The sequence below is a fragment of the Copadichromis virginalis genome, linkage group LG3 (assembly GCF_057382275.1).
Source record: "Copadichromis virginalis isolate Kocher_CV1m ecotype Utaka linkage group LG3, C_Virginalis_male_GT1.1, whole genome shotgun sequence".
In the NCBI taxonomy this organism is placed as follows: Eukaryota; Metazoa; Chordata; class Actinopteri; order Cichliformes; family Cichlidae; genus Copadichromis; species Copadichromis virginalis.
Window position 1 is genome coordinate 50,449,185 of NC_140620.1, and position 24,479 is coordinate 50,473,663.

A 24,479-nucleotide genomic window follows, 5' to 3' on the forward strand; every position below is an offset into this window, starting at 1 on the left:
CCCTTTGGACACGCTATGGCAGTGCTCATTTTCTGTTTTCAGCACACACCACGCCGTGAGAAGTCACTTATGTTCATGTCACTGTCATTAGTGACACCAGTGTTTCTGATTCACAACAGCTGCTCTCACCAACACCATTTCCAGCTCTCCAGAACTGCACGAGGGGGAAACGGGTGAACACGAGTCATTGACTTTGACCAAAAATAGATGAAATGGGCTCGGATGCAAATGCGGTGGCTGCTCTGAATAATCCAAATGGATAAAACATTCATTGAAGCAGCACTGTTTACCTCAGTTATACTGTAAGTGCACTCAGGGGAAAAAAAAGTTTTTTTTTAGAAAGTCCATATTTATTATAGACTATAGACAGGGTATTATAGTGTTTACATTTGAATAAATAAGCGGTGTATTCAGTAATATCACACAAAGGAACAATGTTGCTGCGCATGTGTAGATTGACGCAAGCAAGTGACATTTAAAAACAATTTCTCACAGCGTTTTCTGACTCACGACAGTCACTGATCAATGTATTGCGTTCACTATTTTCTTTTTCCACACAAAATACAGTTTACTGCTCTGACATCATTTCGTCCCTTAAACGTTGACCCCTGCAGAAACACGAATGAGGTCGTTGGTTGTCCTCTCCTCTGAAAAACACAGTCGCTCTGTGATTGATCTCTAGTCCTGCACATGTTTATGAGACAAAGCTCGTGTTCAGACAAAGTTCAAGTTTATGTTTGTAAAGGGATGAAACAGCAGCCACGTTGTTAAATGTTATCTCCACAAGGCCGCATTTTGAGCCCTAAAACTTTTTTTGGTTTTCAGAGTTCCCTCAGTTCACTCCAGTTTTACACGGGAGTGGACAATTCCCAGTTAATCTCATTACATATGTTAATATCACGCAATATGATCTGGAGAACAATATCTATATAATATATATGTATATATACACATATATAACACAGAGAACGTCTATGCAATATCACTATGTTTATATATATGTTACATCAGCTACACTGACCTTCATAGGAGGGTGTCACAGTCAATGGAGAGCCCGCTGAGCACACTGAAACTCTGCTTCACTCTCAGCTCTGTGCGCAGCAGGCAGTCTGAGTTGAACTGGGAAGGCCGAGTTGGCCCTGATACCTTTGCCCTGTGCGAGGTGTCGCAAAGTGTAACGATTACAACACGGTGCACAAAATGTAACTGACATTAACAATGACCTTTTTAAACACAGTGGAAATGGCGTGGAATTAAAAAACGCAAAGGCCACGAAATGGTCCCAGGTTCTACCAGGGGTTAAGAGAGCTGTGGCCGAGAGTGCAGCCGAAATCGCAACAAAAATAACATAACAGTTTTATAAAGATATTTTAAACGGACAAACAGGACTGGATCTATTAAATAACATAAAGTCAGAATTACACGTGGAAAACCGGTAATTTCTTTATTTTATACATTATACATTATAGAATATATATTATAAATACAGCGAGCTTCATTCAATATTAGGAAATGTTAATTACAAAAACAATGGTGGAAAGAAAAAAAAAGCTGTAATGTATTTTCTTTAGTCGCGTGAATGGCGAGGTAGGGGCGGGCGTTTCTACACTTTTAGCCAATAGCGTCGTCAGGAGGCCTTGGTTGACGTAAACCTCAACCAATGGTTGAAGCGGGCAGCTGGACGAGCGCGACTACTGTTTGTTTTTTTCTCTCAACGTGTTAGCAGAAAATTTGTGGATTTAACGGGAATTTTTTTTCTTTTTTTGGTTAATAACGCAACCAAACCGAGCAAGGGGACAACCGCTGGTTTACCGAGTTGGAGTTTATAGGAAGATTTTCTTCACTGTGTGGTTTTCTTCTCACACCCAGGACCGGAAAAGAGCATTTTACCCCTCAAGACAGCTGGCTTGCGGCCCCCCCGCACCGATTTGCGCTTGAAGTTGAGTGGTGAGTGTTGGTGCGATAAAGGGGAAGCTACCTGTTTGCTTCATATCAAGAAATATAAAAAGAAAGCTAAACATGAAACAATATTAACCTTACGTGGTTAATTTTTTTTACGCTAAATTCTCACTAGGCTGGCACTTCCTGCCTTCATGAGCTTAGTCTAAAAAGGAGTGAGGGGGCTGTTGTGAAGGTGGTAAAAACAAACTTCCACAGTAGTAACAGTGGCCTAACTACAATGTAGGGCAGCCAAGTTTATGAACATATGCAGTTTTCAAATAATTTTCTTTTTAAATCACGCTAATTGACACAAAAGGCCTCATGTTGTCCATTATTAGAGTATTTTGAGCCGCATAAAATCAGTTAAAGCGTGTCTTCCCAGAGTGAAGCGCCAGACGCGCGTTTCTCTCCGGAGCCACGCAGGCATTTGTCTCTGGGGTTAGTCAGGAGTACAGACAGAGGTGCTGTGTGACGGAGCTCGAGATGTTTGTGCACATGCTGCATTCAAGTGCTGCCCGATTTTTGATTGCCATCTATACTGTAGCTCTCAATGCTGACTAGCAAAATAGAACTAGCAGGTAGAATCTCAGTGTTGTGGTGCTTTTTTTTTATGTAGCTCCTCTATCATGTCACAAAGACTCACGTACCTCTGCAGCAACACCACCTTTCATGTTTAATGGAACTAATTCCATGTAGGGTTTATACATTTCCCTAACAAGTGTACTGTCTTTCCCAGGAGAAAACGCGAATCCCTTTTTGGGTTGTATCTGGAAGGGCATCCGGGGTTAAAACAATCAGTAGCTTCTTCTTTATGCTGTTTAACTTGATTAAATTACAGCAGATATTGTTAAAACTGTCTCCCCCAATCAGACTGTTAATGTTTAGATTTTTTTTAACGAGTGTAAACTGCATTTGCATATACAGTACTCATTACTTAAAGCTGTGTATCAGTTACTTGTAATCTCACACACTGTCAGTTACTTATCCCATTTATAGACTACTTTCAACTGCTCCCTATATCTCCTACTCTTCACACTTACATCAGGCTAATTTATTTTAAGTGGGTGCTTACAAATATAACATCTCCCACATTCCCTTTACTAAATTTAATCTGTTTTTATTTGATTAGATATTTTACTGCTGTCCACACTGTTAGCAGTTTGAGCCAAACTTTTGTTTCAGCCATTTATTCACTCTGAATTCCTGTTGTCCTCGTGTCTCTACTCCTTGGGCACTTTTCAGTTCAGTTCAGTTCATTTTTATTTCAAACATTTCAAACATGTGCCTTCACAATCATTACAAAATATCATTCCATTTAGTTTACCGCTTTTCTCACCTGTTCACCTCTCATTTAAATTGTTACTCCTTAAATGTATAATTTCGGGGAAGCTGACTTCATTTTTACATATATCCTCTGGCTGCTGCAAAGATCTTCCCAGTGGTGACACTTGTACCTTTTTTCACTGCTTCCTGACAAAATTTTATTAAACAAAAACGTGAATTGAATTTGTTGATAATAAAGGATTTAAATTGCTTTTACAGCATGCCTGTTAATGTCCTGTTCATTGGCAGGCTAAGTGGTTTATACATCAGGGCGATCGTGGCTCAAGAGTTGGGAGTTTGCTTTGTAATCGGAAGGTTGCCGGTTCGAGTCCTGGCTTGGACAGTCTCGGTCGTTGTGTCCTTGGGCAAGACACTTCACCCGTTGCCTACTGGTGGTGGTCAGAGGGCCCGGTGGCGCCAGTGTCCAGCAGCCTTTCCTCTGTCAGTGCTCCCCAGGGTGGCTGTGGCTACAATGTAGCTGCCATCACCAGTGTGTGGATGACTGGATGTGTAAAGCGCTTTGGGGTCCTTAGGGATTAGTAAAGCGCTATACAAATACAGGCCATTTACCATTTTACTTTTATTTAAAAAAGCCACATGCATTTTTTATTTTATTTTTGGAACCATTTTTTAACTGTTGTCAGCTGCTGTCACTCAATTAGCATAACGAACAGCAGGCCAAAGAAGAAAAGATGCCAGAGCTTGTCGTGACACTGGCAGTTCACTCAGTACGATGTGCTGAAAACAAGTCGCCCTTCACATTTGCTTGTTTCATTCTCAGGATTGACAGCAGAGCAGAGAGGCTCCATGATTTACTGTGTATTTCAGACTGAATCCGAGCTGGATTCTGTTCAGTCTTGGCATTCATCCTCTAATCACACACACCATTAACCTCTGGGGGGAAAAGGAATGGAAACGCTGTGGTGGAATTTAACCAGATGTTGTAGCTGCTTGGATAGGCGGAGCAATCTGTTTTATTGCATTTCTGCAAATAGTTTTTTGGACGATAAACAAACACCAGTTTTTATGGTGGTGCTTTGTTTTTCTCTCCGCATCCCTGCTTACATTTGTTACTGGTTTTAAATGGAGATCAATGTGTGCTGAATGTCGCAGTTTGCTCACTGACGTCAGCACTCAGACCTCTAAAGTTTAGCTGAAGTCATTACCATGGTATTAAAAGATATATTTACTAGCATCATTATAGGTTTTGTTGAAAGCAGTCAGCTGTATTCATGTGTTATGGATTGGAGGGAACCAATGCAATTCCTTTTCTCTCTTTTTTTAACACAACTTATACAACTACAAAATCACAATTTTCAAGCTCATGTGCAACAGATTTATTGCATTTGCAGATTTATTATGTTGAAAAGTGAAAAGTGGAGCTGCATAAGAATTTAAACATAATCTTGTGATGATTAGTTGTTTTTCAAAGTGGAAAAAAAAGTATTTATAGACCTTTAACTTAAGTAAGATTTATATTCCTATTTAAGAAGCTTAATAGTACACAGGCTGCACCTAAGCAAATTAACTCATGTCAAACGGCACCATTTAGAATCATATACATGAAATTATTGGGTTATAGTTATTGATTTGTTTATGTGTATATCTCTTTAATGTTAAAAGCTGTTGATTATTTTAATTAGATTTCTATTACTCAGTAGCTTGAGCTGTAATAATGCAAATCATTTTCAAAATAATAAGCAACTAAAGCGTCTAAATTAAATAGTATATGGGGTATGAAGTGCAATAATTGCACTCACAATATAGAGTGCATTGAAATACTTAAAGTACAAGTACATTAAAGCTGATTAAAGTAAATGAGCAAATGTACTCATTGTTACATTCCTACTGATCCTATCTGTGATCTCATCAAGTGGTAAAGAAGATTGTAAGATTAACAGTAGTCGACTCCAATAGCGTTGGTGGTGATGGGATTTACATTATTTACCCCGCCTCTGCTTTTATCTAATAGTTTGTCTGGTGTGAGGTACAAATTCCCACATTCCTGGCAGTAGATGAACGCCTCATCAGACCACATAACCGACCCAGCTTTCTAACGTTAGCGAGGTGGCTAACAGGATTTAGCTGACTGGAGCTACGTTGCATCGCAGCGCGGAGAAATCCCCACAGAAGACACGACGAGCTCGCAGTTTACTGACAGTAACTTTGTGTTACCCTACGCGTTGAGACACACAGCAGGAGCACAATGCCAGGTAACGGCGACCCGCGAACGGTTACACGTTAGAGCTTCGTCGTGTGTGCGTGTTTGCCGCTGCTGTTGTTCCCGGAGCTCAGCCTTGTTTTGTTGACCTGCTTCAGTGATGCTGCCATGCTGTAGCTGCGTGCTAGCTCATAGCGGAGCACACTTTGTTTGGCCTCTAGCATTCAAATAGAGACGGGGTTTGCCCCAGATGCGTGCTTTACCTGTTCTAGTAGCTTATTGTATATTTTCGTTTAATACGTGGTTCGCATTTAAGCCGTTTTAAGAAACCCACTTAATGACTTTAAAAGGAAAAAAAGAGCTTTTCTTCCATCCAGCCTCTACCCTTTGTTGTTGGTGGGGTAGCTTTCACCTTAGGCCCGTTCACTGACAGCGCAGCTGTGCGTTTCTGTCTGTTTGCAGCCGCTGGGAACTAGCCACTTCGCATTACCTCGACTGAAACTACCAAATCCTTTAAACCAACTTCCCAGGTATGCCCGGACACCTGGTTTAGAGCCGTTAGCAGGCTGTAAGCCACCGCGGCACAGCTCCTGTTACACACACGGACTGTCAGGCTACACGGACCGCTATGAAGCGGGTTGTTTTTGCATATCAAAGTCTTCATTGTGCACAGTTGGAACTGGACATGGCTGTAGGAGCTCCCCCCGCATTTGTCTCCCCGCAGGTTGGATGTCTCTGCTTGACATTCAGAGTTTATTTTTACACTTGCAGGTACACAAAGTATCCATTACAAACGGAGTCAAGAGGACTATTAAGCCGACATTTGGACATTTGAAAGGTTTCAGTGGTTATTTAGTTGCAGTTCCAGGGATCTGAAGGTGAATTTGAACGGCTGTTTCAGCTTGATTTTAAACCACTTTGAAAAATGTAAAAATTAGTAACTAAACTTATACTTTTGCAGTTTGTTTTTCCAGTTCGTTCCTTGCCTCAAGGGGGGAAAACTACTAAAAGTATTTTAAATATGTGGAACCAGTAGCTATTGCGTTAATAGAATTTCCCAAAGCCCTTCTTTCCTTAAAATATCCCAGTTTTACAGATCAGGACAAAAAAAAAAATCAAATTCAGTAATAATCTTCTCCTTTTTTTTTTCTTCTTTTTTTGATGACATTTTCCCCCTCTGACACAGAACAAAATTTGCTTTGAAAATGTCAAATGGTCATTAATTTTGCATATTTCCACCCACTCAACACAAAGTACATACAGTTTTCAGACTTAAGTTCTCACTATCACAACAAACAAGCCAGCAAAATGGTTTTTGTTTTGTTGTTTTTAGCTCATAGAAGAGTCAACCCCCCTCCCTTAAAAAACAAAACAAACAACAACAACTTAGAAATATGACATTGAGTTTATCATCCAGTCCAAAAACTTCTATTGCAGCTGATGATTGCTGTTCCAAGATAAAGCTGCTTGGATTCAGAAGTTGAACTCTGTCCCCTCAAACTTTCTGTACATTTTTGTTTTTGACCCCTCCCGTGTGGCTGGATTGCAGAACAGCATTTTACATTTCTACACTGATCTAGGCTTGCCTAACTAAATATTACATGGTAACCACCACATGGTTATGCAATGTGAACATGTTAAGTGCTATGTGCATCACATGCTGGCGAGGTCTTTGCACTCTTGTTAGTTATACTTCAGTGGGGGTGGGATGATGTCAGTGACTTGGCAACTTTTGGAAATTAATCTTAGAGGTGTTCTTACAAATTGAACTTTTTGGAAGTTTAGATCATGCATTCAGTATACTTTTATAACCATTTGGCGTTTAATCTGAGAAGCTGGAAACATAACTTTCGTTTGATTGTGTGGGAAAAAATATCACCTGAGCTCTAACCTCATGGCTTTTACCTGCTTTTAGCTGTCTGCTTGCATACTCACACCCCTTCAGCGTCTCAACTGTTATTTTAAAGCTTTGGCTGATGGTAAGTCCGATTCATTACACAACACTTTATCGACTGCAGTAAAAGTGAATGTTAGCGCACAGGCTTCAAATGTTCTGCAACCTCTGTCTTGTAAATTTTTCCCTTTGTGTTTTTTTTTGTTTTGTTTTGTTTTTTCTTCACCTTGTTCAAGTCCCTGCTCTGCATCGTTAGACGTCTTTATCGTCGCCCACGGTTGGGCAGAAACAGACACACCTCTTCTTCTTAGTCTACTGACCTACTTAGATTATGCTTGTTTGTGTGTGCTCTTCTGAGGAACAGCGTGTCCGTTCTGTCGCTGCGTTCGTCGAACGGCCGGCTGCTGCGGGTCACACTCTGCTTAAACATGTTTGTTTTGTTGTGCTGAGGGAGACGGGGACTGCAGGCGCGGGTGTCGCAGAAATATTATGGGCTGAATTTTGAAATGGGTGAAGTTTCTTTGAAGTCACAACACATTGCAATGAGTGAGTGAGTCTTCATCAGGATGACCTCCGGAGCTGTGAGCAGAGCTCGGTTGAGATCATCATTTTTCTATCCCCCCTCCCCCCGCTGCAAGGCTGCAGTTGAGTCATGACAAGTCTGTTGCATCTGGCTGGCACTCTGAGGATTATGTCATGATTGGGCATGTCTCATCATAGTGGCAATCCTGTGTGCGTAGAAGCAATCGCACAAATCTCATCAACTCACTGTCTTTTCTTAATAGATTATTGGATACTTGTGATCTCGCCACTGGCTTCAAGCTTAAACAGTGCTTATGACTGCAGAATATTAGGCTTAATTAATGAATTTAATCATCTGTTTTAAGTATCCCGTGTGAAAGAGGCTACACTCAGACACCCCTGTTGTTTTAGATGCCTGTTTTACAGCATAAAGGTGAAGCTGCACGTCTGAACCACAGACTACATACATTTTCACTGTTTAAGCAGGATTGACGAGCTCTGTGCTTTGACTGCACAAGTGCCATGCACAGATACAGATCTCTGTAGTAGCCAAGTAACATGGAAATAAAATACTAGAGAGAGTCCATTATGGACTAGAGAAAAACTCCCAATTCAGTGACTAGATTTAGCAGCGCTGAGGCCTGAAAGATAGTGTTTTGGGAAAACTGTCAAAGTGGTCACACCCATTAACCCCTATTTATTTTATTTATTTAAATGGTACAGTCTTTATGAAAGGACAGAGTATTAATAGAGTTGTTTTGGTGCCTGACTGTAAATATTGAGACATTGTGCTTTTAAAGCCATATTGTGCTTTTAACCCTTGTATGGTGTTCGGGTCTGTGAGACCAGTGTTCAGTTTTTTTCAAAAGAAAAATTAAACAATTAATTATTATTTTTTGTGTTGTGTTGTGTCTTTCCACTCACTCCACTTGATTATAACTGATTTATTTATAACATTTTATATAAAAGAAAAACGAGAAGCACATTAATTCATAAATGTGATCTAACAAAGGTAAAGGGAAAAAATTAACCATGTTTGCTGTTCATATGTCTTGTAATTGGGATGAAGTAAACATCTGTTGAGTAATTTAACATAAAATTGTTTAGTGTTAATTTGGAAAGCCAAAACTCTAGCGGGTCCACCAGACCCATGAACACTGGCTGAGTAACAAAAATACGAACACCACACAAGGGTTAAAGCCATCCTTAAGTGGCCACTAGAGGAACTGCTGTTTTCGGCACATCTTCATTGGCTTCATTTTTAAGCCCCGGGTGTTGCCAATTGGTGTGGACACAAATTTAGCATTGTACTCAGTTGTTGTAATGAGAATTGTTTTATTCTGATAAAATTCAGGCCAGGTGTGGATGCCGTGTCCAGTCTCGAGCTTTAGATGGAAATTGCGTGGTTATCCAGGGGCTGCCCCTTTTTGAAGGAGAAGTAGGTATTTGGATGGAGGGGGGAAAACCTGATGTGATGTCACAGTTTTTACTTTCACTTCCACAGTGCAGGTGGAAGTAATCATCTGCTAAAGATGTAGCTGGATGCTAGTACGTGTTCAGGGAATAGTTTTATTGCAGAGTATTGGTAAATTATTCTAACCCATTGGGATGTGATGATCGATAATAATAAAAAAAAAAGTATCTTTACTTATTGCCAAAGGTGTGTACTGAACACAGATGTTAGCTGTTGTCTTTCTAATGACTCTTAAAGCAGCAGCACGGCTGTATTTTTACATTGCAAGATGCGGCCCTGTTACATGTGATGACTCTCTGTGTTTGGCTTGATTGAATCATGCGTAGGCCTTTGCTGACTGCAGAAAAATAACCACACACACGTTTGCGCTTCTTCACCGATCACGTCACTTGGGTTTGGCTTTGCCTTGTTTATATGGGACTTCCTTAGATACGCTGAGATAGCGGTTTATAAAGTCCTCTCTTCTGTGGATTTGATGGGACAATACTTGCACTGTTTATTTTTGTATTCATTATTTTCCATATTTGCTGTTTTTTAATGATAAAATTTAAGAAAAAAAGAAGTGTTAAGAGTAAAGTTGTGTACTGATTCCATCCAGGTGGTGGGGGAAGGGGCTTATCTAATCATCCATCACTGTAACAGTGCGTTTATCTTTCTTTTTAGCCCACAAATGCAAGTCTGTTTTAGTTTTCCACAATTGTTGTGAACTGTTGTCACTGTTGCTACTTTGGCGTTGACTGGGTGTAAGGCTGGGGGTTAAATGATAGTTTAGTCTCATGTCATTACTGCGAAGTTAAAAAGACATGCATCAGCATCTCTGAGTAAGGATTACATGTTGGCACACAGCTGAGTACTCTGCTTCATGTCTCAGTGTTTATTTAACTCTTTTTTTTTTTTTTTTTAAAGTAACGTTGAGTTTCAAACTTTAGATGTAAACCCTATGTGGCTAGACGTTTTGGTGAACAGCTGTATTTAGTGGGGAAATAGGATTGACTTTAACATTTGGCTGTATTTTCTCTTTCATTGGTCTACACAAACCTGATTTAAAACTGGGTGTTTGTTTGGCTTGTGATAGTGCTGCATGTCTTACTGATGTCTCTCTGGACCCTGTGTGTGTGTGTGTGTGTGTGTGTGTGTGTGTGTTTCTGTGGCCTTTCACTGCAGCGCTGTAATTCACCCACCTGGAAAATAACTATTGATCAACGTCATAAAATGTCAAAGACTCTATTAAGTCTTCAGGCTCATTTGGGTGTTGCAGAAGAATGTTTTAGACATCACCGAGTAGGATTAGTCCAGGCAGGTGTTGCCTTTCAGTCTGTTTCCTACTCATAACCTGAGAGATGCAGAATTACTGTTCAATGGCTTTTTTTGTCTTTTCCTCCTTTATAAGCAGAGCGTCTTTAGTTACAGCTGAAAAACTGCTCTGACAATGCTGATTGAGATGCTGATGGTCAATTCGATTTGGAATCCCAGGCTTAAATAATGGAGCCTTGATTTTAAATATGATAATGTAAACTAACAAGAATGAGACCCAGCTGTGGGCTAGCGAACGGGAGTTGCGCAGCTTTGCTCTTCGGTTGTCTGATTGCGTGCATACTGTAGCAGGATGATCCAGACTGTTCGCTGACAGTCACACCTGTTCCTTCTTATTTCACACAGAGCCAGCTGAGATGAGCGGTCCAGAGGTGGCTAAGACACCAGGAGGCGGAGCTCCAGAAAAGGAAGGGAAAGAGCCGGTTGCCAATGGCCATGCGGGAGAAAACAATGACGCCAACCCGTTTGCTGAATACATGTGGATGGAGAATGAGGAGGAGTATAACAGACAGGTACATGTGACAAAAATGGATACTTTAACTCCTGAAGGTCCAACTCACTCTTTTTTTTTTCCTTCTTCTTTTCAGTCCATCCTGTTTTGTTGTTGTTGTTGTTGTTTTTGTTTTTAAACCTCACCATCCTGCAATCCCTCCACTCTTAATTTGAAAGTTTGATTCTGCCCTGAGCTGCTGGTGAAGTTGCTGTTGAGATAACATAATGCTTTATTCACCCTCAGGATGAGAGGCTCACCTGAGAACAGGTGGATTTATTGCTCATTTATTTGTCAACAGTACTTGAAAAACAATGTTTTTGGATGATATGCTAATAAAAAGAGTTATTAAAGATTAATTTAATGGTTAATTCTTGGCAGACTCGTACCCCTCTCCCCTGCCACTAATGAACTCTGATGCCTATGCTGCATCAGATACAAGGTTTCTTACCGAGAGTTGAGCATTTTTGTCAGCTTGTGACTTAAGCGTGAATTTGTAACGTCTGAACGTTTCCACGCCTTCACTTATTGTTCCACTTTACTGCTTATCTTATTATTTATCATTTCCTTTCCTGTGTCATTGTCTTGCAGGTAGAGGAGGAGCTGTTGGAGCAGGAATTCTTGGAGCGCTGCTTCCAGGAGATGTTGGAGGAGGAGGACCAGGATTGGTTCATCCCTTCGCGCGACCTCAACAACCAGGGGGTGGGGCAGCTGCAGCAGCAGCTCAACGGCCTGTCGGTCAGCGATCACCACAACAACCTGGAGGAAGTGGCGGTGAGTCAGATGCGTCTGATTGCGCTGCGCTCACTTTGTCGGTTCTTGATAAAATGAGTAATTTTATTCTGTTTCCTTCTCTCTGCAGAGGAAGAGCATCTTGAATCCTGAAGCAAAGGAGTTTGTCCCGGGGAAGAAATACTAGGAGTCCCCCTCACCCCCATGGAGCCTCAGCACGCACGCACACACATGCATACACAAACACACTCAGACACATGCACCAGTCCTCTCATATTCTCAGAGACTCTGGCGGCCACGGCCGCACACACGCTGATCCTCACACGCAAGCATGCACACGCACACACTTGAAGTCAGTGGCGTGCTGCCAGGCCCGATTGGGGGGTGGGGGGTTTTCTTTTTTTTTTTTTTCTTCAATCTTTTTATTTCCTGTTTGTTTCTTGTAAACTGAGGGACATTGGGGATGGGTGGGAGAGGGGGTGTAGTACCAGCTCTGCCCTTCTGTGGGCGCTAGCTCATCATTGCATTTCACACCACGCTGTTGATGTTTACAGAGCATGCAGATCTCAGCAAGTCCCTTGAAAAATAGGCAGCTACTTGGGAGTGATGCCAAGACAAAGTCTAAATTCCAAAAGTTTAGTCTTTTTTTTGTTTCAGTGTTAATTTGTGTCTAATTGGGTGAACAAAACAAACAAAAAACACATTTCCAGCAGGTTGAAGGTTACTATGTTGCTGAGGTCAGAAGGATGAACATTTCAGGGGACTGCAGCGGGCTTCTGCCGTTGCTCTGTAAAGCCATCACAGTAACCCGTTAGCGTTTGCTCCTACGATGTCCTGTGACATCACGGCTCATGTTTATCTAAACGATGGATGGTTATTTGTATCTGCAGCGGCTCTGTTCCAAACCACGTGCAAACCCCTCAGCCCTCTCTCCCTGCCGGTTGAATCGATCCGAACGCTCATGGATGGGTGGCATCATGGAGAAGAACTTGTTTTCCCAATTTGTGTTGACATCCATGCTTATTTTTCATCAAGTATCCCAATCATGAGTTAAATAAAGGAGTTGAATAAAATTGTCAAACATCAAATTTTTTTTTTTTTTTTTTTAAATCTTTTAAAAACTCAGTCATCTTTTTGTGTGTGTGCACAGCTTTAGTTCACGGCTCAGTTTTTGTAAGGTGTTCATCCTTCTTACGGGGGCGGGGGGTACTTGGTCTGGAACGCAGCCACTGCCTCTTTCTGTCAGCTTGGTTTGTTTAGGATCAGATCAAGTGTCCATATCCAAATCGGGTTTTTCAAATAGCATCTCATCCTTCCCCTTATTTTTCCTTCACATTTTTTGTTTTTGAGGATGAGGCTCTCTACTGGGTATAGTAGCCTGTGGTGTCCATTTAGTCCTGTTGGTAGGAGGAAGCAAGTAGGGAGAGGTGATTGTATCGCCATGGGGATGGCAGTATGGAGGATGTGGCGGTCAGTATTTAATCCTTGCCGGTCTTGTCCTACCCTAGGAATCTGACTTTTTGTTTTGAGGAAGTTCTACTTTAAATCTTTGCGGTCTAGAGTTCAAAGTGTCTCTCCCTGATGCGAGTATAATATCCATTAAATCGTGAGCCAGTAGGAAAAAGTTACATGTGACAATACTCTTCAGGAAATCCAGATTCCTATCACCAGTAATCCTGAATTGTTTCTTTTTTTCTTTTCTTTCTCTGAATCTCAGCCATTTTGGCTTGAACGTGGACGTAGTATTGTCCCAGGAAAAGTAAGATCTCGTGTATTTTTGTGGTAAGCAGAGATTATTTACATTGTGTTTCAAAGTATCTGACAGGTAGTGCTTCTGTCCACTCATGCTGCTTTCCGAGGTTTCTGTGAGAGACGGTGAAGCGTGGGTTTAAAGGGGAACTTCCTCAGTGTTGGACCACAGATGTCAAATGACACCCTGGTGACGCCGTTAGGAATGTCCGCCAGGTGGATTGTACAACATGAAATCATTTTTGGTGATTTTCATTTTCTTTTCTTTTTTTTTTTTGAGTTGTGTGATAGAAGCCGTTAAAAAAAAAAAAAAAAGAAAATAAATAAAAGTGTATGAATTTCAAGATAAACAAAAATGATGAAAAAAGTTGAATAAAGCAGCTAAAGACAAATGTTTTGTTTGCTTTTCTTTTTCTTTCCCCCTTTTCTCTTAATCTGTACACACACGTGACTTTTCCTGTGATAATTCTGAACAGTCCAAGAAAATCATATCGAAAATGTTTCACAGCTGAGTTCATTGTAAAGGTTCTTATTTCAAAGGTTCAGGACGATATTCACTTTCTTTGTCTGTGAAGGTTCTCAGTCATCCAGGTCATCGTAGTCAAAGGAGCTTGCAAAGAAAAGAGTCTGGACTTCTTTAAGTTGCTTGAAGACGTTTCACCTCTCATCCGAGAAGCTTCTTCAGTTCTAAGGTCAAATGGTGGAGAGTCCCAGATATAAACCTAGTGGGAGTGACCCCCCACAGAGGGACAAAAGGACCCCCTAATGATCCTCTAATCGCCTGAGCCAAACTTTCTTTCAAGTCTGAGAGCGTGGAAGTTGGATCATAACACGGATCGATAAGTGAGGTCAACGTACGTGGCCAAGTTAATGGGAATGTGCCGATGAACTAAACACTCGAGAAGTCGGAGCTACAGGGAATACTGAATAAAATCAAGATTATTAAAGTTAGAATAACATTTCAGTGGGAATTCACAGATAGTTATCGCTTCAAATGTCCGCTGAACTTCCTCGGGACTGCTCCGTGTGAGCTATCGTCCAAGATATTTATGAGTATTCGTATTCATTCCCTCTGGAGCTTTGGATCATATCACGGGATCTTTTTCAGCGTGTGGTTTTCATTATATTTCTGTTTATAAGTCCAGCTGTAGATGGATACCGCTGAAAATGAGCAGCTCCCAAATGTGCAGCGGTTGCTTGGTCAGCCACTATTAGCTTTTAATTGCTTAAAAATGATCATCTATCTAGACTGACTGTTTGCTAACAAATGGCCAGTTTTTGGTTACATAAGCGCAAACCTTTCTACTAAAGCTGCGACTGCTTAAACAGCGACGCTCAACTCCAGAATATGTTTCACTGTCACTTACTCTGTCGTTTAAGCTTGTCTTTTATTTTTTGCACAAAGTACCTTGTCTAAGAATATATTTGTTTTGTTTTCGCATTCGAGGAGGCGGCGCACCATCAGTCTGTTTAGCATCAGCTTGATAAACGGTCATCTGATTGTTGCGTAAAGCTGTGCATGCAATTTGGCCTCACTGGAGAACCTGATCTGCTGCCCTTAAAGCAGACTGTCTGAGATCACCCGGAGATAACCTTTCACTTATAAACATGAGGACGTGGAGAATGCTTGATGCTGACCTTTGGTGGGCAAAACCATCTCAAATCACTCTGAGCCCTGCAGGCGTTAGGTAGGTTTGCAACTAAAGAGCAGCACAGAACAGTGATATCCAAGTAAATAAAAAATATATAGATGCATAGGATGGTGCTACATTTCATCTTTGAATAAAGGGTTAATTCAACTGAAGTTCACAGTGTGGATCTGAAAGCAGACTGGAGGAGTGACATCAGGATTACGTCTGCAGAAAAAGAGATGAAGGATTGGTTTTTGGTGACTATCCTGAAAATGAGCTCATGACTGTGTCGGTGCTCATTTCCAAAGCGAAACAGGAACAAAAGGAAGACGATCGAAATGTTAACAGACTAGAGGAGCCTGAAATCCAGGAATGTGAACGGCAAAGACTGCAAATCCCTCGATTTGTGTGCTGATATGAAGGAGCAGAGATATATGACCCCTGAAGTCACCACACCCTCTACATACAGCACCCAGGTGGAACCAAGGTCATTGCACAGGGACACTACTGTGTGCAGCACTATGAGGATGGATCATAAGAATGAAAAAGAGCTTAATTGGACTGTGCAGCTAGTTTTGCACTTCACCTAACCTAACCTAACAAATCCTCCTCTCCAGACCACTTGAAGCCCCTCTGCTTTAATAAAGTGCGACCAGTGAAAGGAGCCATTTTCTTCACAACTGTCCATTTTTACACGCTCACACAGCAGAGATGGGAATCACTAGACACCCCACAATATTGCTACGATAATTTACTCATGAAATGATATTACTGTGATGCTGAGCAGCCTTCCAGCTCTACAGGTGGGCCACAGGTTTTCAGGTTTCTTTCAGTTGGGAATGGTTGCCTTAGGAACCCCAGGAGCTCCAATCAGAATCATTAAATCTTATTCATCTCAGCAGAGACACTGAAGTTAGCATGGGGAATGATGGTTCGAATTTTTGTGGCATTTGTTAACATTTATTTAACTTAAAAAAACCCCAAAAACTAAGTAAATCATCCACCACAGCTGTGTGGACACGTAAGCCTCTGCCCAGCACGAGGATGCCAGCAAGTTCACAGCTCACCGTCTTCCTGCCAGCAGATGGTTTACTGCTACGTTGCGACTCAGCTTTTGTGACCTCGGCGAGATAACCGAGACTCACGCACAAAAGCCATGACCGCTATCTCCCTTTTCTGCGGAGGTGTTTGGACAAAGCAGCTCTACAACATTTCATACTAACATGCTGCACTTTAAGTCTAAATCAAAATACAAAAAATACATTTTTTTCTGAATGATCTGTATTGAGTCAAGATTCAGACTGTAGACCAGTGACAAGGTGGGCGATCAGAGAAGGCATCCTGCTGAGTCTAGGTGGAAATACACAAGATAAAGGGACAGACATGAGAACATAAACAGAATAAGCACAGGGCAAAAGCCTGCAAGTGTCAGGCTACTCACACAGAGCTTCCTTTGGCCACTCTGTATCTTAGGGCCATAGTTGAACTGGTACTCTTGTTTGCGGCAGCTTCCTCCTAGTCTCTGTGCAGTAAGTTGCTGGCTGTACGTGGGCCTGAGGCAGGGCGCTGCTCTGACAGATGGTTTTCAGCTCAAAGCACTCAGGTCCCCTTGCACAGCTGGGAGTAAGAAGAAAGGGGAGAAAGTGTCTGAAAATAGCACAGAGAGCGTGAGAGGACACGATGAAAAGGTGGAATTTGTGTCTGTGCCTCACCGGCTGCCCTGACCTAAAGAGTTCTGGAGGGAGGAGGCGCTCAAACCCCACAAGAAGGCACTCTTATCCCAGTGCTGGTCATCTAAATGGGAAGTTTCAAAGCACATTCATTCAAATACAGCTTCCTCTGCAATTTAGAGACTATATTTCACACCATGACTCAACAACAGTAACAACAATGTACTTCGATTTTGTCTTATTGTCTGCATATATATCGTTTACCAGTCTAACTATAATAGCATATATGTAAATCTCTGGTTTTAGACTGGTTTAAAATACTATTTTAAAGAGGTTTTTTTTACCCTTGGGTGTGCATGGTGTCATATAGCCCTGATTTGGTCGTCTCACCCAAATGACCTGTTTGGGAGGGGCAGCCAATTAGAAGAAAGCTGGCTAAAAGCGAGGGTGAAGGGAGATAAACCTTCCTGTTTCACACAGTAGATGAACTGAGAGGTTACATCAAGTCCATCGTAGCATAAAGAATGATCATTAGTAGTGGTGATGGAAAATAACCTAGTAGGCTAATTTTTTTTTTTTTAATTGAATTTTGCTTGTACACTTAAGCCCACAAACTAAGTGGGTTATACTCACAAGCTTTCCTAAAAGCATCTAGCCCATGGTCCATATTAAATGACTTAAATATAAGGCACGGGAGCCTGAATCGGGCCGGCAAATACTCCAGTTTGGCCCACTGGATGGCTTTGGAAAATGTAGAGGAGAACATAAGTTTTGGACTTTTAACTGTATTTTCATGCATTTTCGAGCTTTTGCTACAGATACAGTAATAGATTTCTGTAATTTTGCACATTTAATAGTTACAATTTGAGCCTAAAAAGTCGTGGTTACAAATTTCTCTCATTTGCTACACAAGAAATTCTTTATCACTTCAAAAAACGGGGGCATGAAGTTGAAATTGCACTTCTTTACTTATATCGAAACCTCAGAGATTAAATGTGTAGTTAAGCTTCTGTACACTGACACAAAGCGCAGTTTGACTGGCCTGGCACACATAAGATCAAGGTGAGTTTCACATCCCTGATTTATGGTCATAAAAATCTGTTCTACCTTTGTTTGTGTCAACAGCAGACCAGCCTTGAGGAGGGCTGAGCAGGTGCTGCAGTCCACTTTCTCTCAGTAGATTTCTTAGAAAATCATTACAGCTGGACGGACCATCGGTGGAAGACAGCACAACCACACCTGAATGTGCACAAACAGCGAAAAGTGGGTTTCACTACATTCAGCCACGGATTTGGCTGCAGTTTGAAAACTCTACGAAACACGAACACGAGTGCTATTTTAGAAACCAGAACAACAAAGGCTTTGGTTTGACGGGTTTGTTACCTGGAGCTCAAGCACACAAACACCACACGAATCAAATCAAACAACAACAAAAAAGAAGCAATCTAACCTCCCTTGTAGACAATCTCAGTCTTGGTATCGTTTGCCTCCTGCTGCTGCAACATGTTTGCTGCCAACAGAAGAAAGCTGAGTGTCTCTACACCTGCCGGCTACATGTTGAGTATGCATGCCTGCTTCAGAGAGAAACACACAAACAGTCCTTACCTTTTCCACCACATCCATCACAAACACCGCGCTGCTGACTTTCATCCTCTTGACCAAGGAAGAGCTCTGTCCCCCTGGCAACTCCTGCATCCAGTGTACCGCCAGGGCGGAGCCAACGCCCTGATTTGCCACGGAAACGGAAGGTGTGAGGATGCCAAATGAAGACATGAAGGCAGAAGAAGGAGGAGGCTGGGGGACAAAGCACAGCATGTGAGGGCCTGTGGTGGTGCTACTGCTAATGGAAGGAGTTTTAAAACCAACAGCCGGCCCACGTGGCTTCAAGGTTATTCTTTCAAAACAACAAACAAAATAAAATGGACCTGTCGTGTCTTCATACGTGCACAAATTCATCCAACCTGTAATAAAGGAGCTCGCTCACCTCATCTCTGGAGTTCAGATGTGGGTAGCGCTCCCTGACGGGTCCATAGTCCTTCTTGTAAGTGGTGAGAAATCTCCCTGCACTGTTGAAACCATGAGTCTGGTCAGGGGAAAAAAAACAAAACAAAACACAAACGGGCATTTTGGGGGGTTTAAATAGGAGTTTAGCTTGTTGTGATAGTCAGTCTGAGTGTATAATGTGAACAAACCTGACATCCTGACAGAAACAAGAGCTTGTTCAGCCACAGTATGCACGCTTCATATTTACTTACATCACCATGATGTCCTGAACTTGATGTGGTATTTTTATAGTATTGCACTGATAACCACTGATGCACTAATGTAGGTAGATGCTGATTTTTATCGTTTGTTTTAAATCATAACTCTGGATGCAACACTCCAAATTCGCCAAAAGATAAAGATAATAATTGTAGTTGTGCTTATATATCTCATAGACCTTATGCCAGCTTGTTTTGTTTTCACAGCTTGTTTGTGCTGCCCCCTGGTGGCCAAATAACAGGACTGCAAGTGAGGATTTCAATACGCGTTTCTCAATGTTATGAATTAAAAAACAAGGACAAAGCCTTGGTGGGGTCTTGCCACATTATTTAAAAGAAAAATAACAATTTGTTTGTCTGTTGTTTCCCACTGTTAGGTTAGACAATTAAGATCGGATCTTATTTCAAATTGAAATAAAAGTTTTAGTTTAATTCTCCTTTTCTGTTGGACTTTTTAAACCTGTGAATTTCAGTTGAACAACAACATGTTGCTGCTGCACTCCAACTCCCCATCAAGCTACATATTTACCTTCCGGTGCTCCGATGTAAGCATGCTTGATGGTTTTTTTGGTTCCTCCTCGAGTAATCTTAGTGCTTCATCGCTGTATTAAAGCCAAACTGAAGACTAGAGACTGTCCAGCGTGTCTCTGAGTGAAAGCCAAATGTTTTTAATTGAATTTGTTTATTCCACTGAATTCTACTGTGGAATTACAGCCAATTGGTACAAACAGCTCCCTGCTTCAGGGGCTCAAATGTGAATGTATGTGACTGTAAGAAATGATTTTTTTTAATACTTATTGTCATGTTTTAGGTACTTTTTTTTTTTTTATTACTTTTCTTCTTCTATTGCTACATATTTGTCCTCAGGAGTTGAAATGCAGTTGGAGCTGGTTAAGGTGATCAAATCTACGGCTCCCTAAAAAGTGGAATGCGCCACCTTTATATTAAAAAATCTTCTAGGTTGCTGTTTTGCATCTGCACTGTCACAAAAAATGTTTGTTATTTGTTGGCCTGTTCCACTTTCATTGTGGTAGTTTCAGTTTTGGGTTTATAGTAACAGTTTCAAATTACACACTGGCATCGAAGTGCAGAGTGCAGAGGCCTCTCTGCGGAGCTTGCATGGTCTCCCAGTGTCTGCATGGGTTCTCTTGGGTAGTCAGATTCTCTTCCAAAGACACCGTTGGGCTGTTGGTTGATGCTAGATTGGCTGTAGGTGAGAATGTGAGTGTGGCTGTTTGCCTCTAAGTGTGACCCGCCTCAGTGTTCTAAATGTGACACTAAACTAGATGAAATTTAGGTAAACACGATGAAGGAAAGCCCACATCAATCAGTCTAAAATGATCCACAACAATGCAAAGATCTTCTATAAATTCAACCTCATTTTTATTATAAATCACAAATGCAAACGAGCATTAAAAAGTCTTTGCACAGTACGATAAAATTAACATGAGCATACTGAGATCTGACTCTTTAGTGTCAAAATCAAGTGCAAAACAATCACGTTAAAAATTAAAAAACTGGCCGGCAAGTCTTCCTGCAACTCATTCTCATGCGCTGCTGCTGAAGGTGTGTTGATAGAAGACTTTGGCATTGGCGGCATAATCCATGGCTATGGTAGCACCTGAATGCTGCGCTCCGAGGCCGGCGCCACCGAGCGCCGAGGACCGCTGCAAAATCAGAAGGCTGTAGCTGCAGAAATGACCCTTGTGCTTGTCAGATGATGCCAGTTTATCCAAGACTTCAGTGAAACCTGGGGAGAGACGGAGAATCTCAGACTTCTTCAGGATAGAAGCTACTCAGGCAGAGGAAGTGGATAAGTTGAAGGGTTTCATGATGAGGGTCCATGGAGACACTGACCTGGCTTCAGGAGCTCCCAGCTCTTCCACACCGAGCCCACACACAGGATTGGCAGGCCGAGGTCACCGCTCAATAGTGGCTGTCAGGAAAATAAAAGAAGACGCGACTCAGAGAAACGTGATCACAAACAGGTGACAGCACGTGACTGTGTGGGTGTGTTACCTCCTGCGCTGCAGGTAAGACTGCTTCTACATGTTTTGCCAGGACTCGTCCAGCTTCAGCAAACACATGCCGACAGAGAGCGTCCCCTGCCTCGGCACCTTTAACACACACACACACACACAAAGTCTGACTTCTACCTTACCGCTTAATCTTTCACATTTCAAAGCAGACCAGGGAGTTACACCCTCCTACCTTCAGCCACCTTCTTGCAGAACCCTGCAAAATGAGACTTCTGGAAGTTTCTGTAGAGATGTGGCAGCATGCCCATCAGATCTGACACCTACGATAAACAGAGTTTTACCCATTAGACGGTATCGCTGTGTATGTCGACACATCTCTCCGAACTTTTGGGACTCTGACCTGGAAGTACTCCTCCATGGCTTTTCTAACATGCGTGGTGTCGTGAGGAGGAGCGACCAGTTTGTCTTTGCCGTCGAACACCGTCTTCACAGCCAGGTGAGCTATCCAGAAGGCTGGGAAGATGGACAGATAGCTCAGTCTGATCTATAAAGATATGAATAATTCACATATTCCGACATAGTTACCTGATCCCTCATCGCCCATCATGTGACCCCAGCCCCCACAGCCGATCTGCGAGCCATCAGGATTGACTAGTTTGCAGTTTGATCCGGTCCCTGATATCAGGACTATGCCCCCTGAAGACAAAGATCTTGATGATAACGCTGATATGCTGATACCATCAAGCCATAAAGCTCAGGGTCAGACAGTAAAGATGATACATAGAGCCACACCTAAAACAGTAAAGTATTAAACTGCGACCTGCTGTAACATTTTAGGCTAAGAGCAGCTCTTAAACACAAGTTATGTCAAATATTTAACAATCATACCGTAGGACAGTGTCATTGTGTTTGTTACATGAACACATTCATGGTTGGGGCAGCTCTGTCTTCCTGCTGAGGACTGGCTGCTGTATGAAGCGAGAACAGAAAATGGCAGCTTACCTCGATTGCTGGCCGTGGCCATGGCACCGATGGCGTCTGTGGTGATGAAGTAACGTTCGCTGAGGCTGGGGAACCGCTCCTTCATGAGAGCGATGAGTCTGTCGATGGCATCCTTCTGCTCGCCTCCGCTCAGAGACATGCCCTGCGTACGCAGATGCACACAAATCAGATGTTAGGGCTCACATTATTTCAATCAGCAACCGGCACACAGCCAGACTGACCAGGGAGTATAACGGCGTGCCTGGATCCAGCCCCGCCTCGACCTTGGCTCTTTGGACCATGTCGTCGATGGTTGAGATACACTTGTCCACGCCGACCAGCTGTGAGAGACAAAAAGTGTTGCAAAATAAATGGAACTTGCTACAGTATAACACAATGTAACAATGTATTCACTCAGAAGACAAGTATAAAGACAGTCTATTTAATGTGCAAACCCCTCATCCGGCCACCATCTGCCCCCTCTTTCCCCTTTCCAAATTTCTCCACCTGCCTCCATCAGCACTTCCGCTCACCCAGTGGTTGGTGGATGGTCCCGCCGTCTCTGCCAACACCTTCCCATCCCCTGACAACAACACTGCTTTGGAGTGCGTTCCTCCCCTAATAAGGAATTGACAAATACATGAACGGAGCTGCTAACCACCAAAGCAACTAGACATCATTATACAAGACCATTGTATGCATCTTCCCTGATAGAAACACACACACAATTTAAATAGATCCACAAAAAAGGCCCCACAAACCTCATTTAGACAAATACGTATTTATAGCATACTTTAAAAAAAAAATGATGACATTTTAACTGACAGAAACAGCCCACAAAAGAGAAGTGATCACGAGACACACATACTCGCGCACAGCCGTTAAGAAAACTCTTCACTTTCTAATTGACCTAAAAACTTGAATAAATGCCTGTAATACACACAAGCCTTACGTGACACTTCATCACAATAAACTTAGAAGAGTTTTACTGCTTATTTTAATTGATTCTCACCCCTCAACTCCGCCGAACACTCGCTCCATGTCTCAATTCCTGTTTTGGTCCGGGCAACTGCGCAGATATCGCGAGAGCAGAGGGTGAACGCCCTCCAACCTGTAATTATGACTAATGACCAGTAGATGGCAGCAATGTCTTTCTATTTGAGAAATTCAGCAGCAGCCTAGGGCTACAATCATGAAACAAACCAGGGGCCTTCAAGGAGACAGATGCGAAAACAATATCAGGTAGAACACGAACAAACACGTGATGTACGCTACAATTAGATTCCCTACAGAGACGTTAAAAATAACATTTAGCAACAGCTCTTATCTCCCTTTAACAGTTACACGCGAGTGTTTGCATCCTGCAATAACTTACAGGACGGTACTATTAGAGAGAAGCTGCATTGGCCTGATAGTGGCATCATGCCTCTGTAATGAGTGCATAAAGAAAATATGCACTCCGCCAGCATGTGAGGCAGTCTGCTGAAGTTTAAATAATAAGATGCAATGCAGGAGTACAGGGTTTTTTTTGACCTGTGAAGGAACACGAGCCAGCAAAAAAACCCATTTTGCGTCTGAGTCATAGTTTAAACATCACGATTGAGCGATTTAGCGCCATTTGGCTGAAAACTGGGGCGCTGCAAGCCAGCAGGAGGCATCTGCAAAGCATTAATTTTGGGGGCCAGCTTCTCCTGCCAGCATAGCCTGCATCACTCACAATTCCTGTGATGTTTATGTAATTTAAGTATTTTAAGTGCTAATCTTGAGCTCTCAGAAAGCTGGGTGGTTTGAAATGAACAGTAACAGTCGCTTGTAAATGTATTTATGAACTTTTTATGGGATTTAATTTTGAACCAAAACCCAAATTTGTGTAATTGCCAAAAATACTCATCCCAAACTAATCAATCACCATATGAGTTCATCATATTTTTAATGAGCCACTAAAGCTTTCTATCACACATGTTACACAAGGTTGAGGAGGTGGGAGGAGAGAAGGAGATGAGCGGCTCCGTGCGCGTACCACGCTGCTCACTCCTTCAGATGAAGGGAGTGAGTTGCGACAAGTATAACGCATTTAATACAATACCGGTTGTTACTTATTATTTCAAAATAAACGTGCGCTACGGGCGAAAAAACTCAGTTTAACAGTAAAACTCATTTTTTCCCCCAAGTAAGAAAGCATGTATAAATATTCCCCGTGTTTTTCACACTTCCATGAATAATGATTCTTCATGGGTAATGTTGATCTTCCATGTTTTACAGAGAAAGCTCATAAATTGAGAAGTGAAATTTCCTGACTAGAGTTTCTTTTTTGGGGGGCTGGTGGATATCACTTTTAGAGGATCCTAGAATAAACA

General features: G+C 42.0%; 3 protein-coding genes across 6 annotated transcripts; 1 reads left to right on the forward strand and 2 right to left on the reverse strand.

The window, feature by feature from the left end:
* Window positions 1–1,834: 1,834 nt before the first annotated feature.
* paip2b (poly(A) binding protein interacting protein 2B) lies at window positions 1,835–13,992 on the forward strand. 2 transcript variants are annotated; one of them, XM_085451555.1, is made up of 4 exons: window positions 1,835–1,947; window positions 10,975–11,141; window positions 11,711–11,893; window positions 11,982–13,992. In XM_085451555.1, exons 2-4 carry the CDS (start codon window positions 10,986–10,988, stop codon window positions 12,036–12,038), a joined length of 396 nt encoding a protein of 131 aa, XP_085307681.1. In that variant the 5' UTR covers window positions 1,835–1,947; window positions 10,975–10,985; the 3' UTR covers window positions 12,039–13,992. The 2 variants fall into 2 exon arrangements, with proteins under 2 accessions (XP_085307681.1, XP_085307680.1); XM_085451554.1 differs by lacking the exon at window positions 1,835–1,947 and adding an exon at window positions 5,265–5,477.
* A 994-nt stretch (window positions 13,993–14,986) lies between these two features.
* LOC146715128 (uncharacterized) lies at window positions 14,987–19,884 on the reverse strand. The gene is made up of 8 exons (XM_085440817.1): window positions 19,692–19,884; window positions 18,886–18,984; window positions 18,507–18,695; window positions 18,352–18,451; window positions 18,009–18,140; window positions 16,944–17,025; window positions 16,673–16,848; window positions 14,987–16,581 (listed from the first exon to the last, which is right to left on the reverse strand). Exons 1-7 carry the CDS (start codon window positions 19,713–19,715, stop codon window positions 16,701–16,703), a joined length of 774 nt encoding a protein of 257 aa, XP_085296943.1. The 5' UTR covers window positions 19,716–19,884; the 3' UTR covers window positions 14,987–16,581; window positions 16,673–16,700.
* Window positions 19,885–20,523: 639 nt separating this feature from the next.
* nagk (N-acetylglucosamine kinase) lies at window positions 20,524–23,353 on the reverse strand. Of its 3 annotated transcripts, none has more exons than XM_085451563.1 (10): window positions 23,135–23,353; window positions 22,656–22,740; window positions 22,365–22,463; window positions 22,144–22,285; window positions 21,727–21,837; window positions 21,542–21,654; window positions 21,374–21,461; window positions 21,182–21,279; window positions 21,020–21,098; window positions 20,524–20,912 (listed from the first exon to the last, which is right to left on the reverse strand). In XM_085451563.1, the coding sequence occupies exons 1-10, from the start codon at window positions 23,161–23,163 to the stop codon at window positions 20,710–20,712; spliced, it is 1,047 nt and encodes a 348-aa protein (XP_085307689.1). In that variant the 5' UTR covers window positions 23,164–23,353; the 3' UTR covers window positions 20,524–20,709. The 3 variants fall into 3 exon arrangements, with proteins under 3 accessions (XP_085307689.1, XP_085307690.1, XP_085307691.1); XM_085451564.1 differs by lacking the exon at window positions 23,135–23,353 and adding an exon at window positions 22,884–22,933; XM_085451565.1 differs by lacking the exon at window positions 23,135–23,353 and having other exon boundaries at window positions 22,634–22,699.
* Between the last annotated feature and the right edge of the window lie 1,126 nt (window positions 23,354–24,479).

What these genes read in the sequence shown, in the direction of transcription:
- paip2b (XM_085451554.1), top strand. An exon ending in AGGAGGAGTATAACAGACAG is followed by an intron (nt 11,142 to 11,710) that starts GTACATGTGACA and finishes ATTGTCTTGCAG; the next exon opens with GTAGAGGAGGAGCTGTTGGA. An exon ending in ACAACCTGGAGGAAGTGGCG is followed by an intron (nt 11,894 to 11,981) that starts GTGAGTCAGATG and finishes TTCTCTCTGCAG; the next exon opens with AGGAAGAGCATCTTGAATCC.
- nagk (XM_085451563.1), bottom strand. Translation starts at nt 23,163, where the DNA reads ATGGAGCGAGTGTTCGGCGGAGTTGAGGG. An exon ending in GTGTTCGGCGGAGTTGAGGG is followed by an intron (nt 22,741 to 23,134) that starts GTGAGAATCAAT and finishes ATTCCTTATTAG; the next exon opens with GGGAGGAACGCACTCCAAAG. An exon ending in GACCATCCACCAACCACTGG is followed by an intron (nt 22,464 to 22,655) that starts GTGAGCGGAAGT and finishes TGTCTCTCACAG; the next exon opens with CTGGTCGGCGTGGACAAGTG.
- LOC146715128 (XM_085440817.1), bottom strand. Translation starts at nt 19,715, where the DNA reads ATGCTTACATCGGAGCACCGGAAG. An exon ending in TTACATCGGAGCACCGGAAG is followed by an intron (nt 18,985 to 19,691) that starts GTAAATATGTAG and finishes TCCCCTGACCAG; the next exon opens with ACTCATGGTTTCAACAGTGC. An exon ending in TGCTGTTGACACAAACAAAG is followed by an intron (nt 17,026 to 18,008) that starts GTAGAACAGATT and finishes CTTCCCATTTAG; the next exon opens with ATGACCAGCACTGGGATAAG.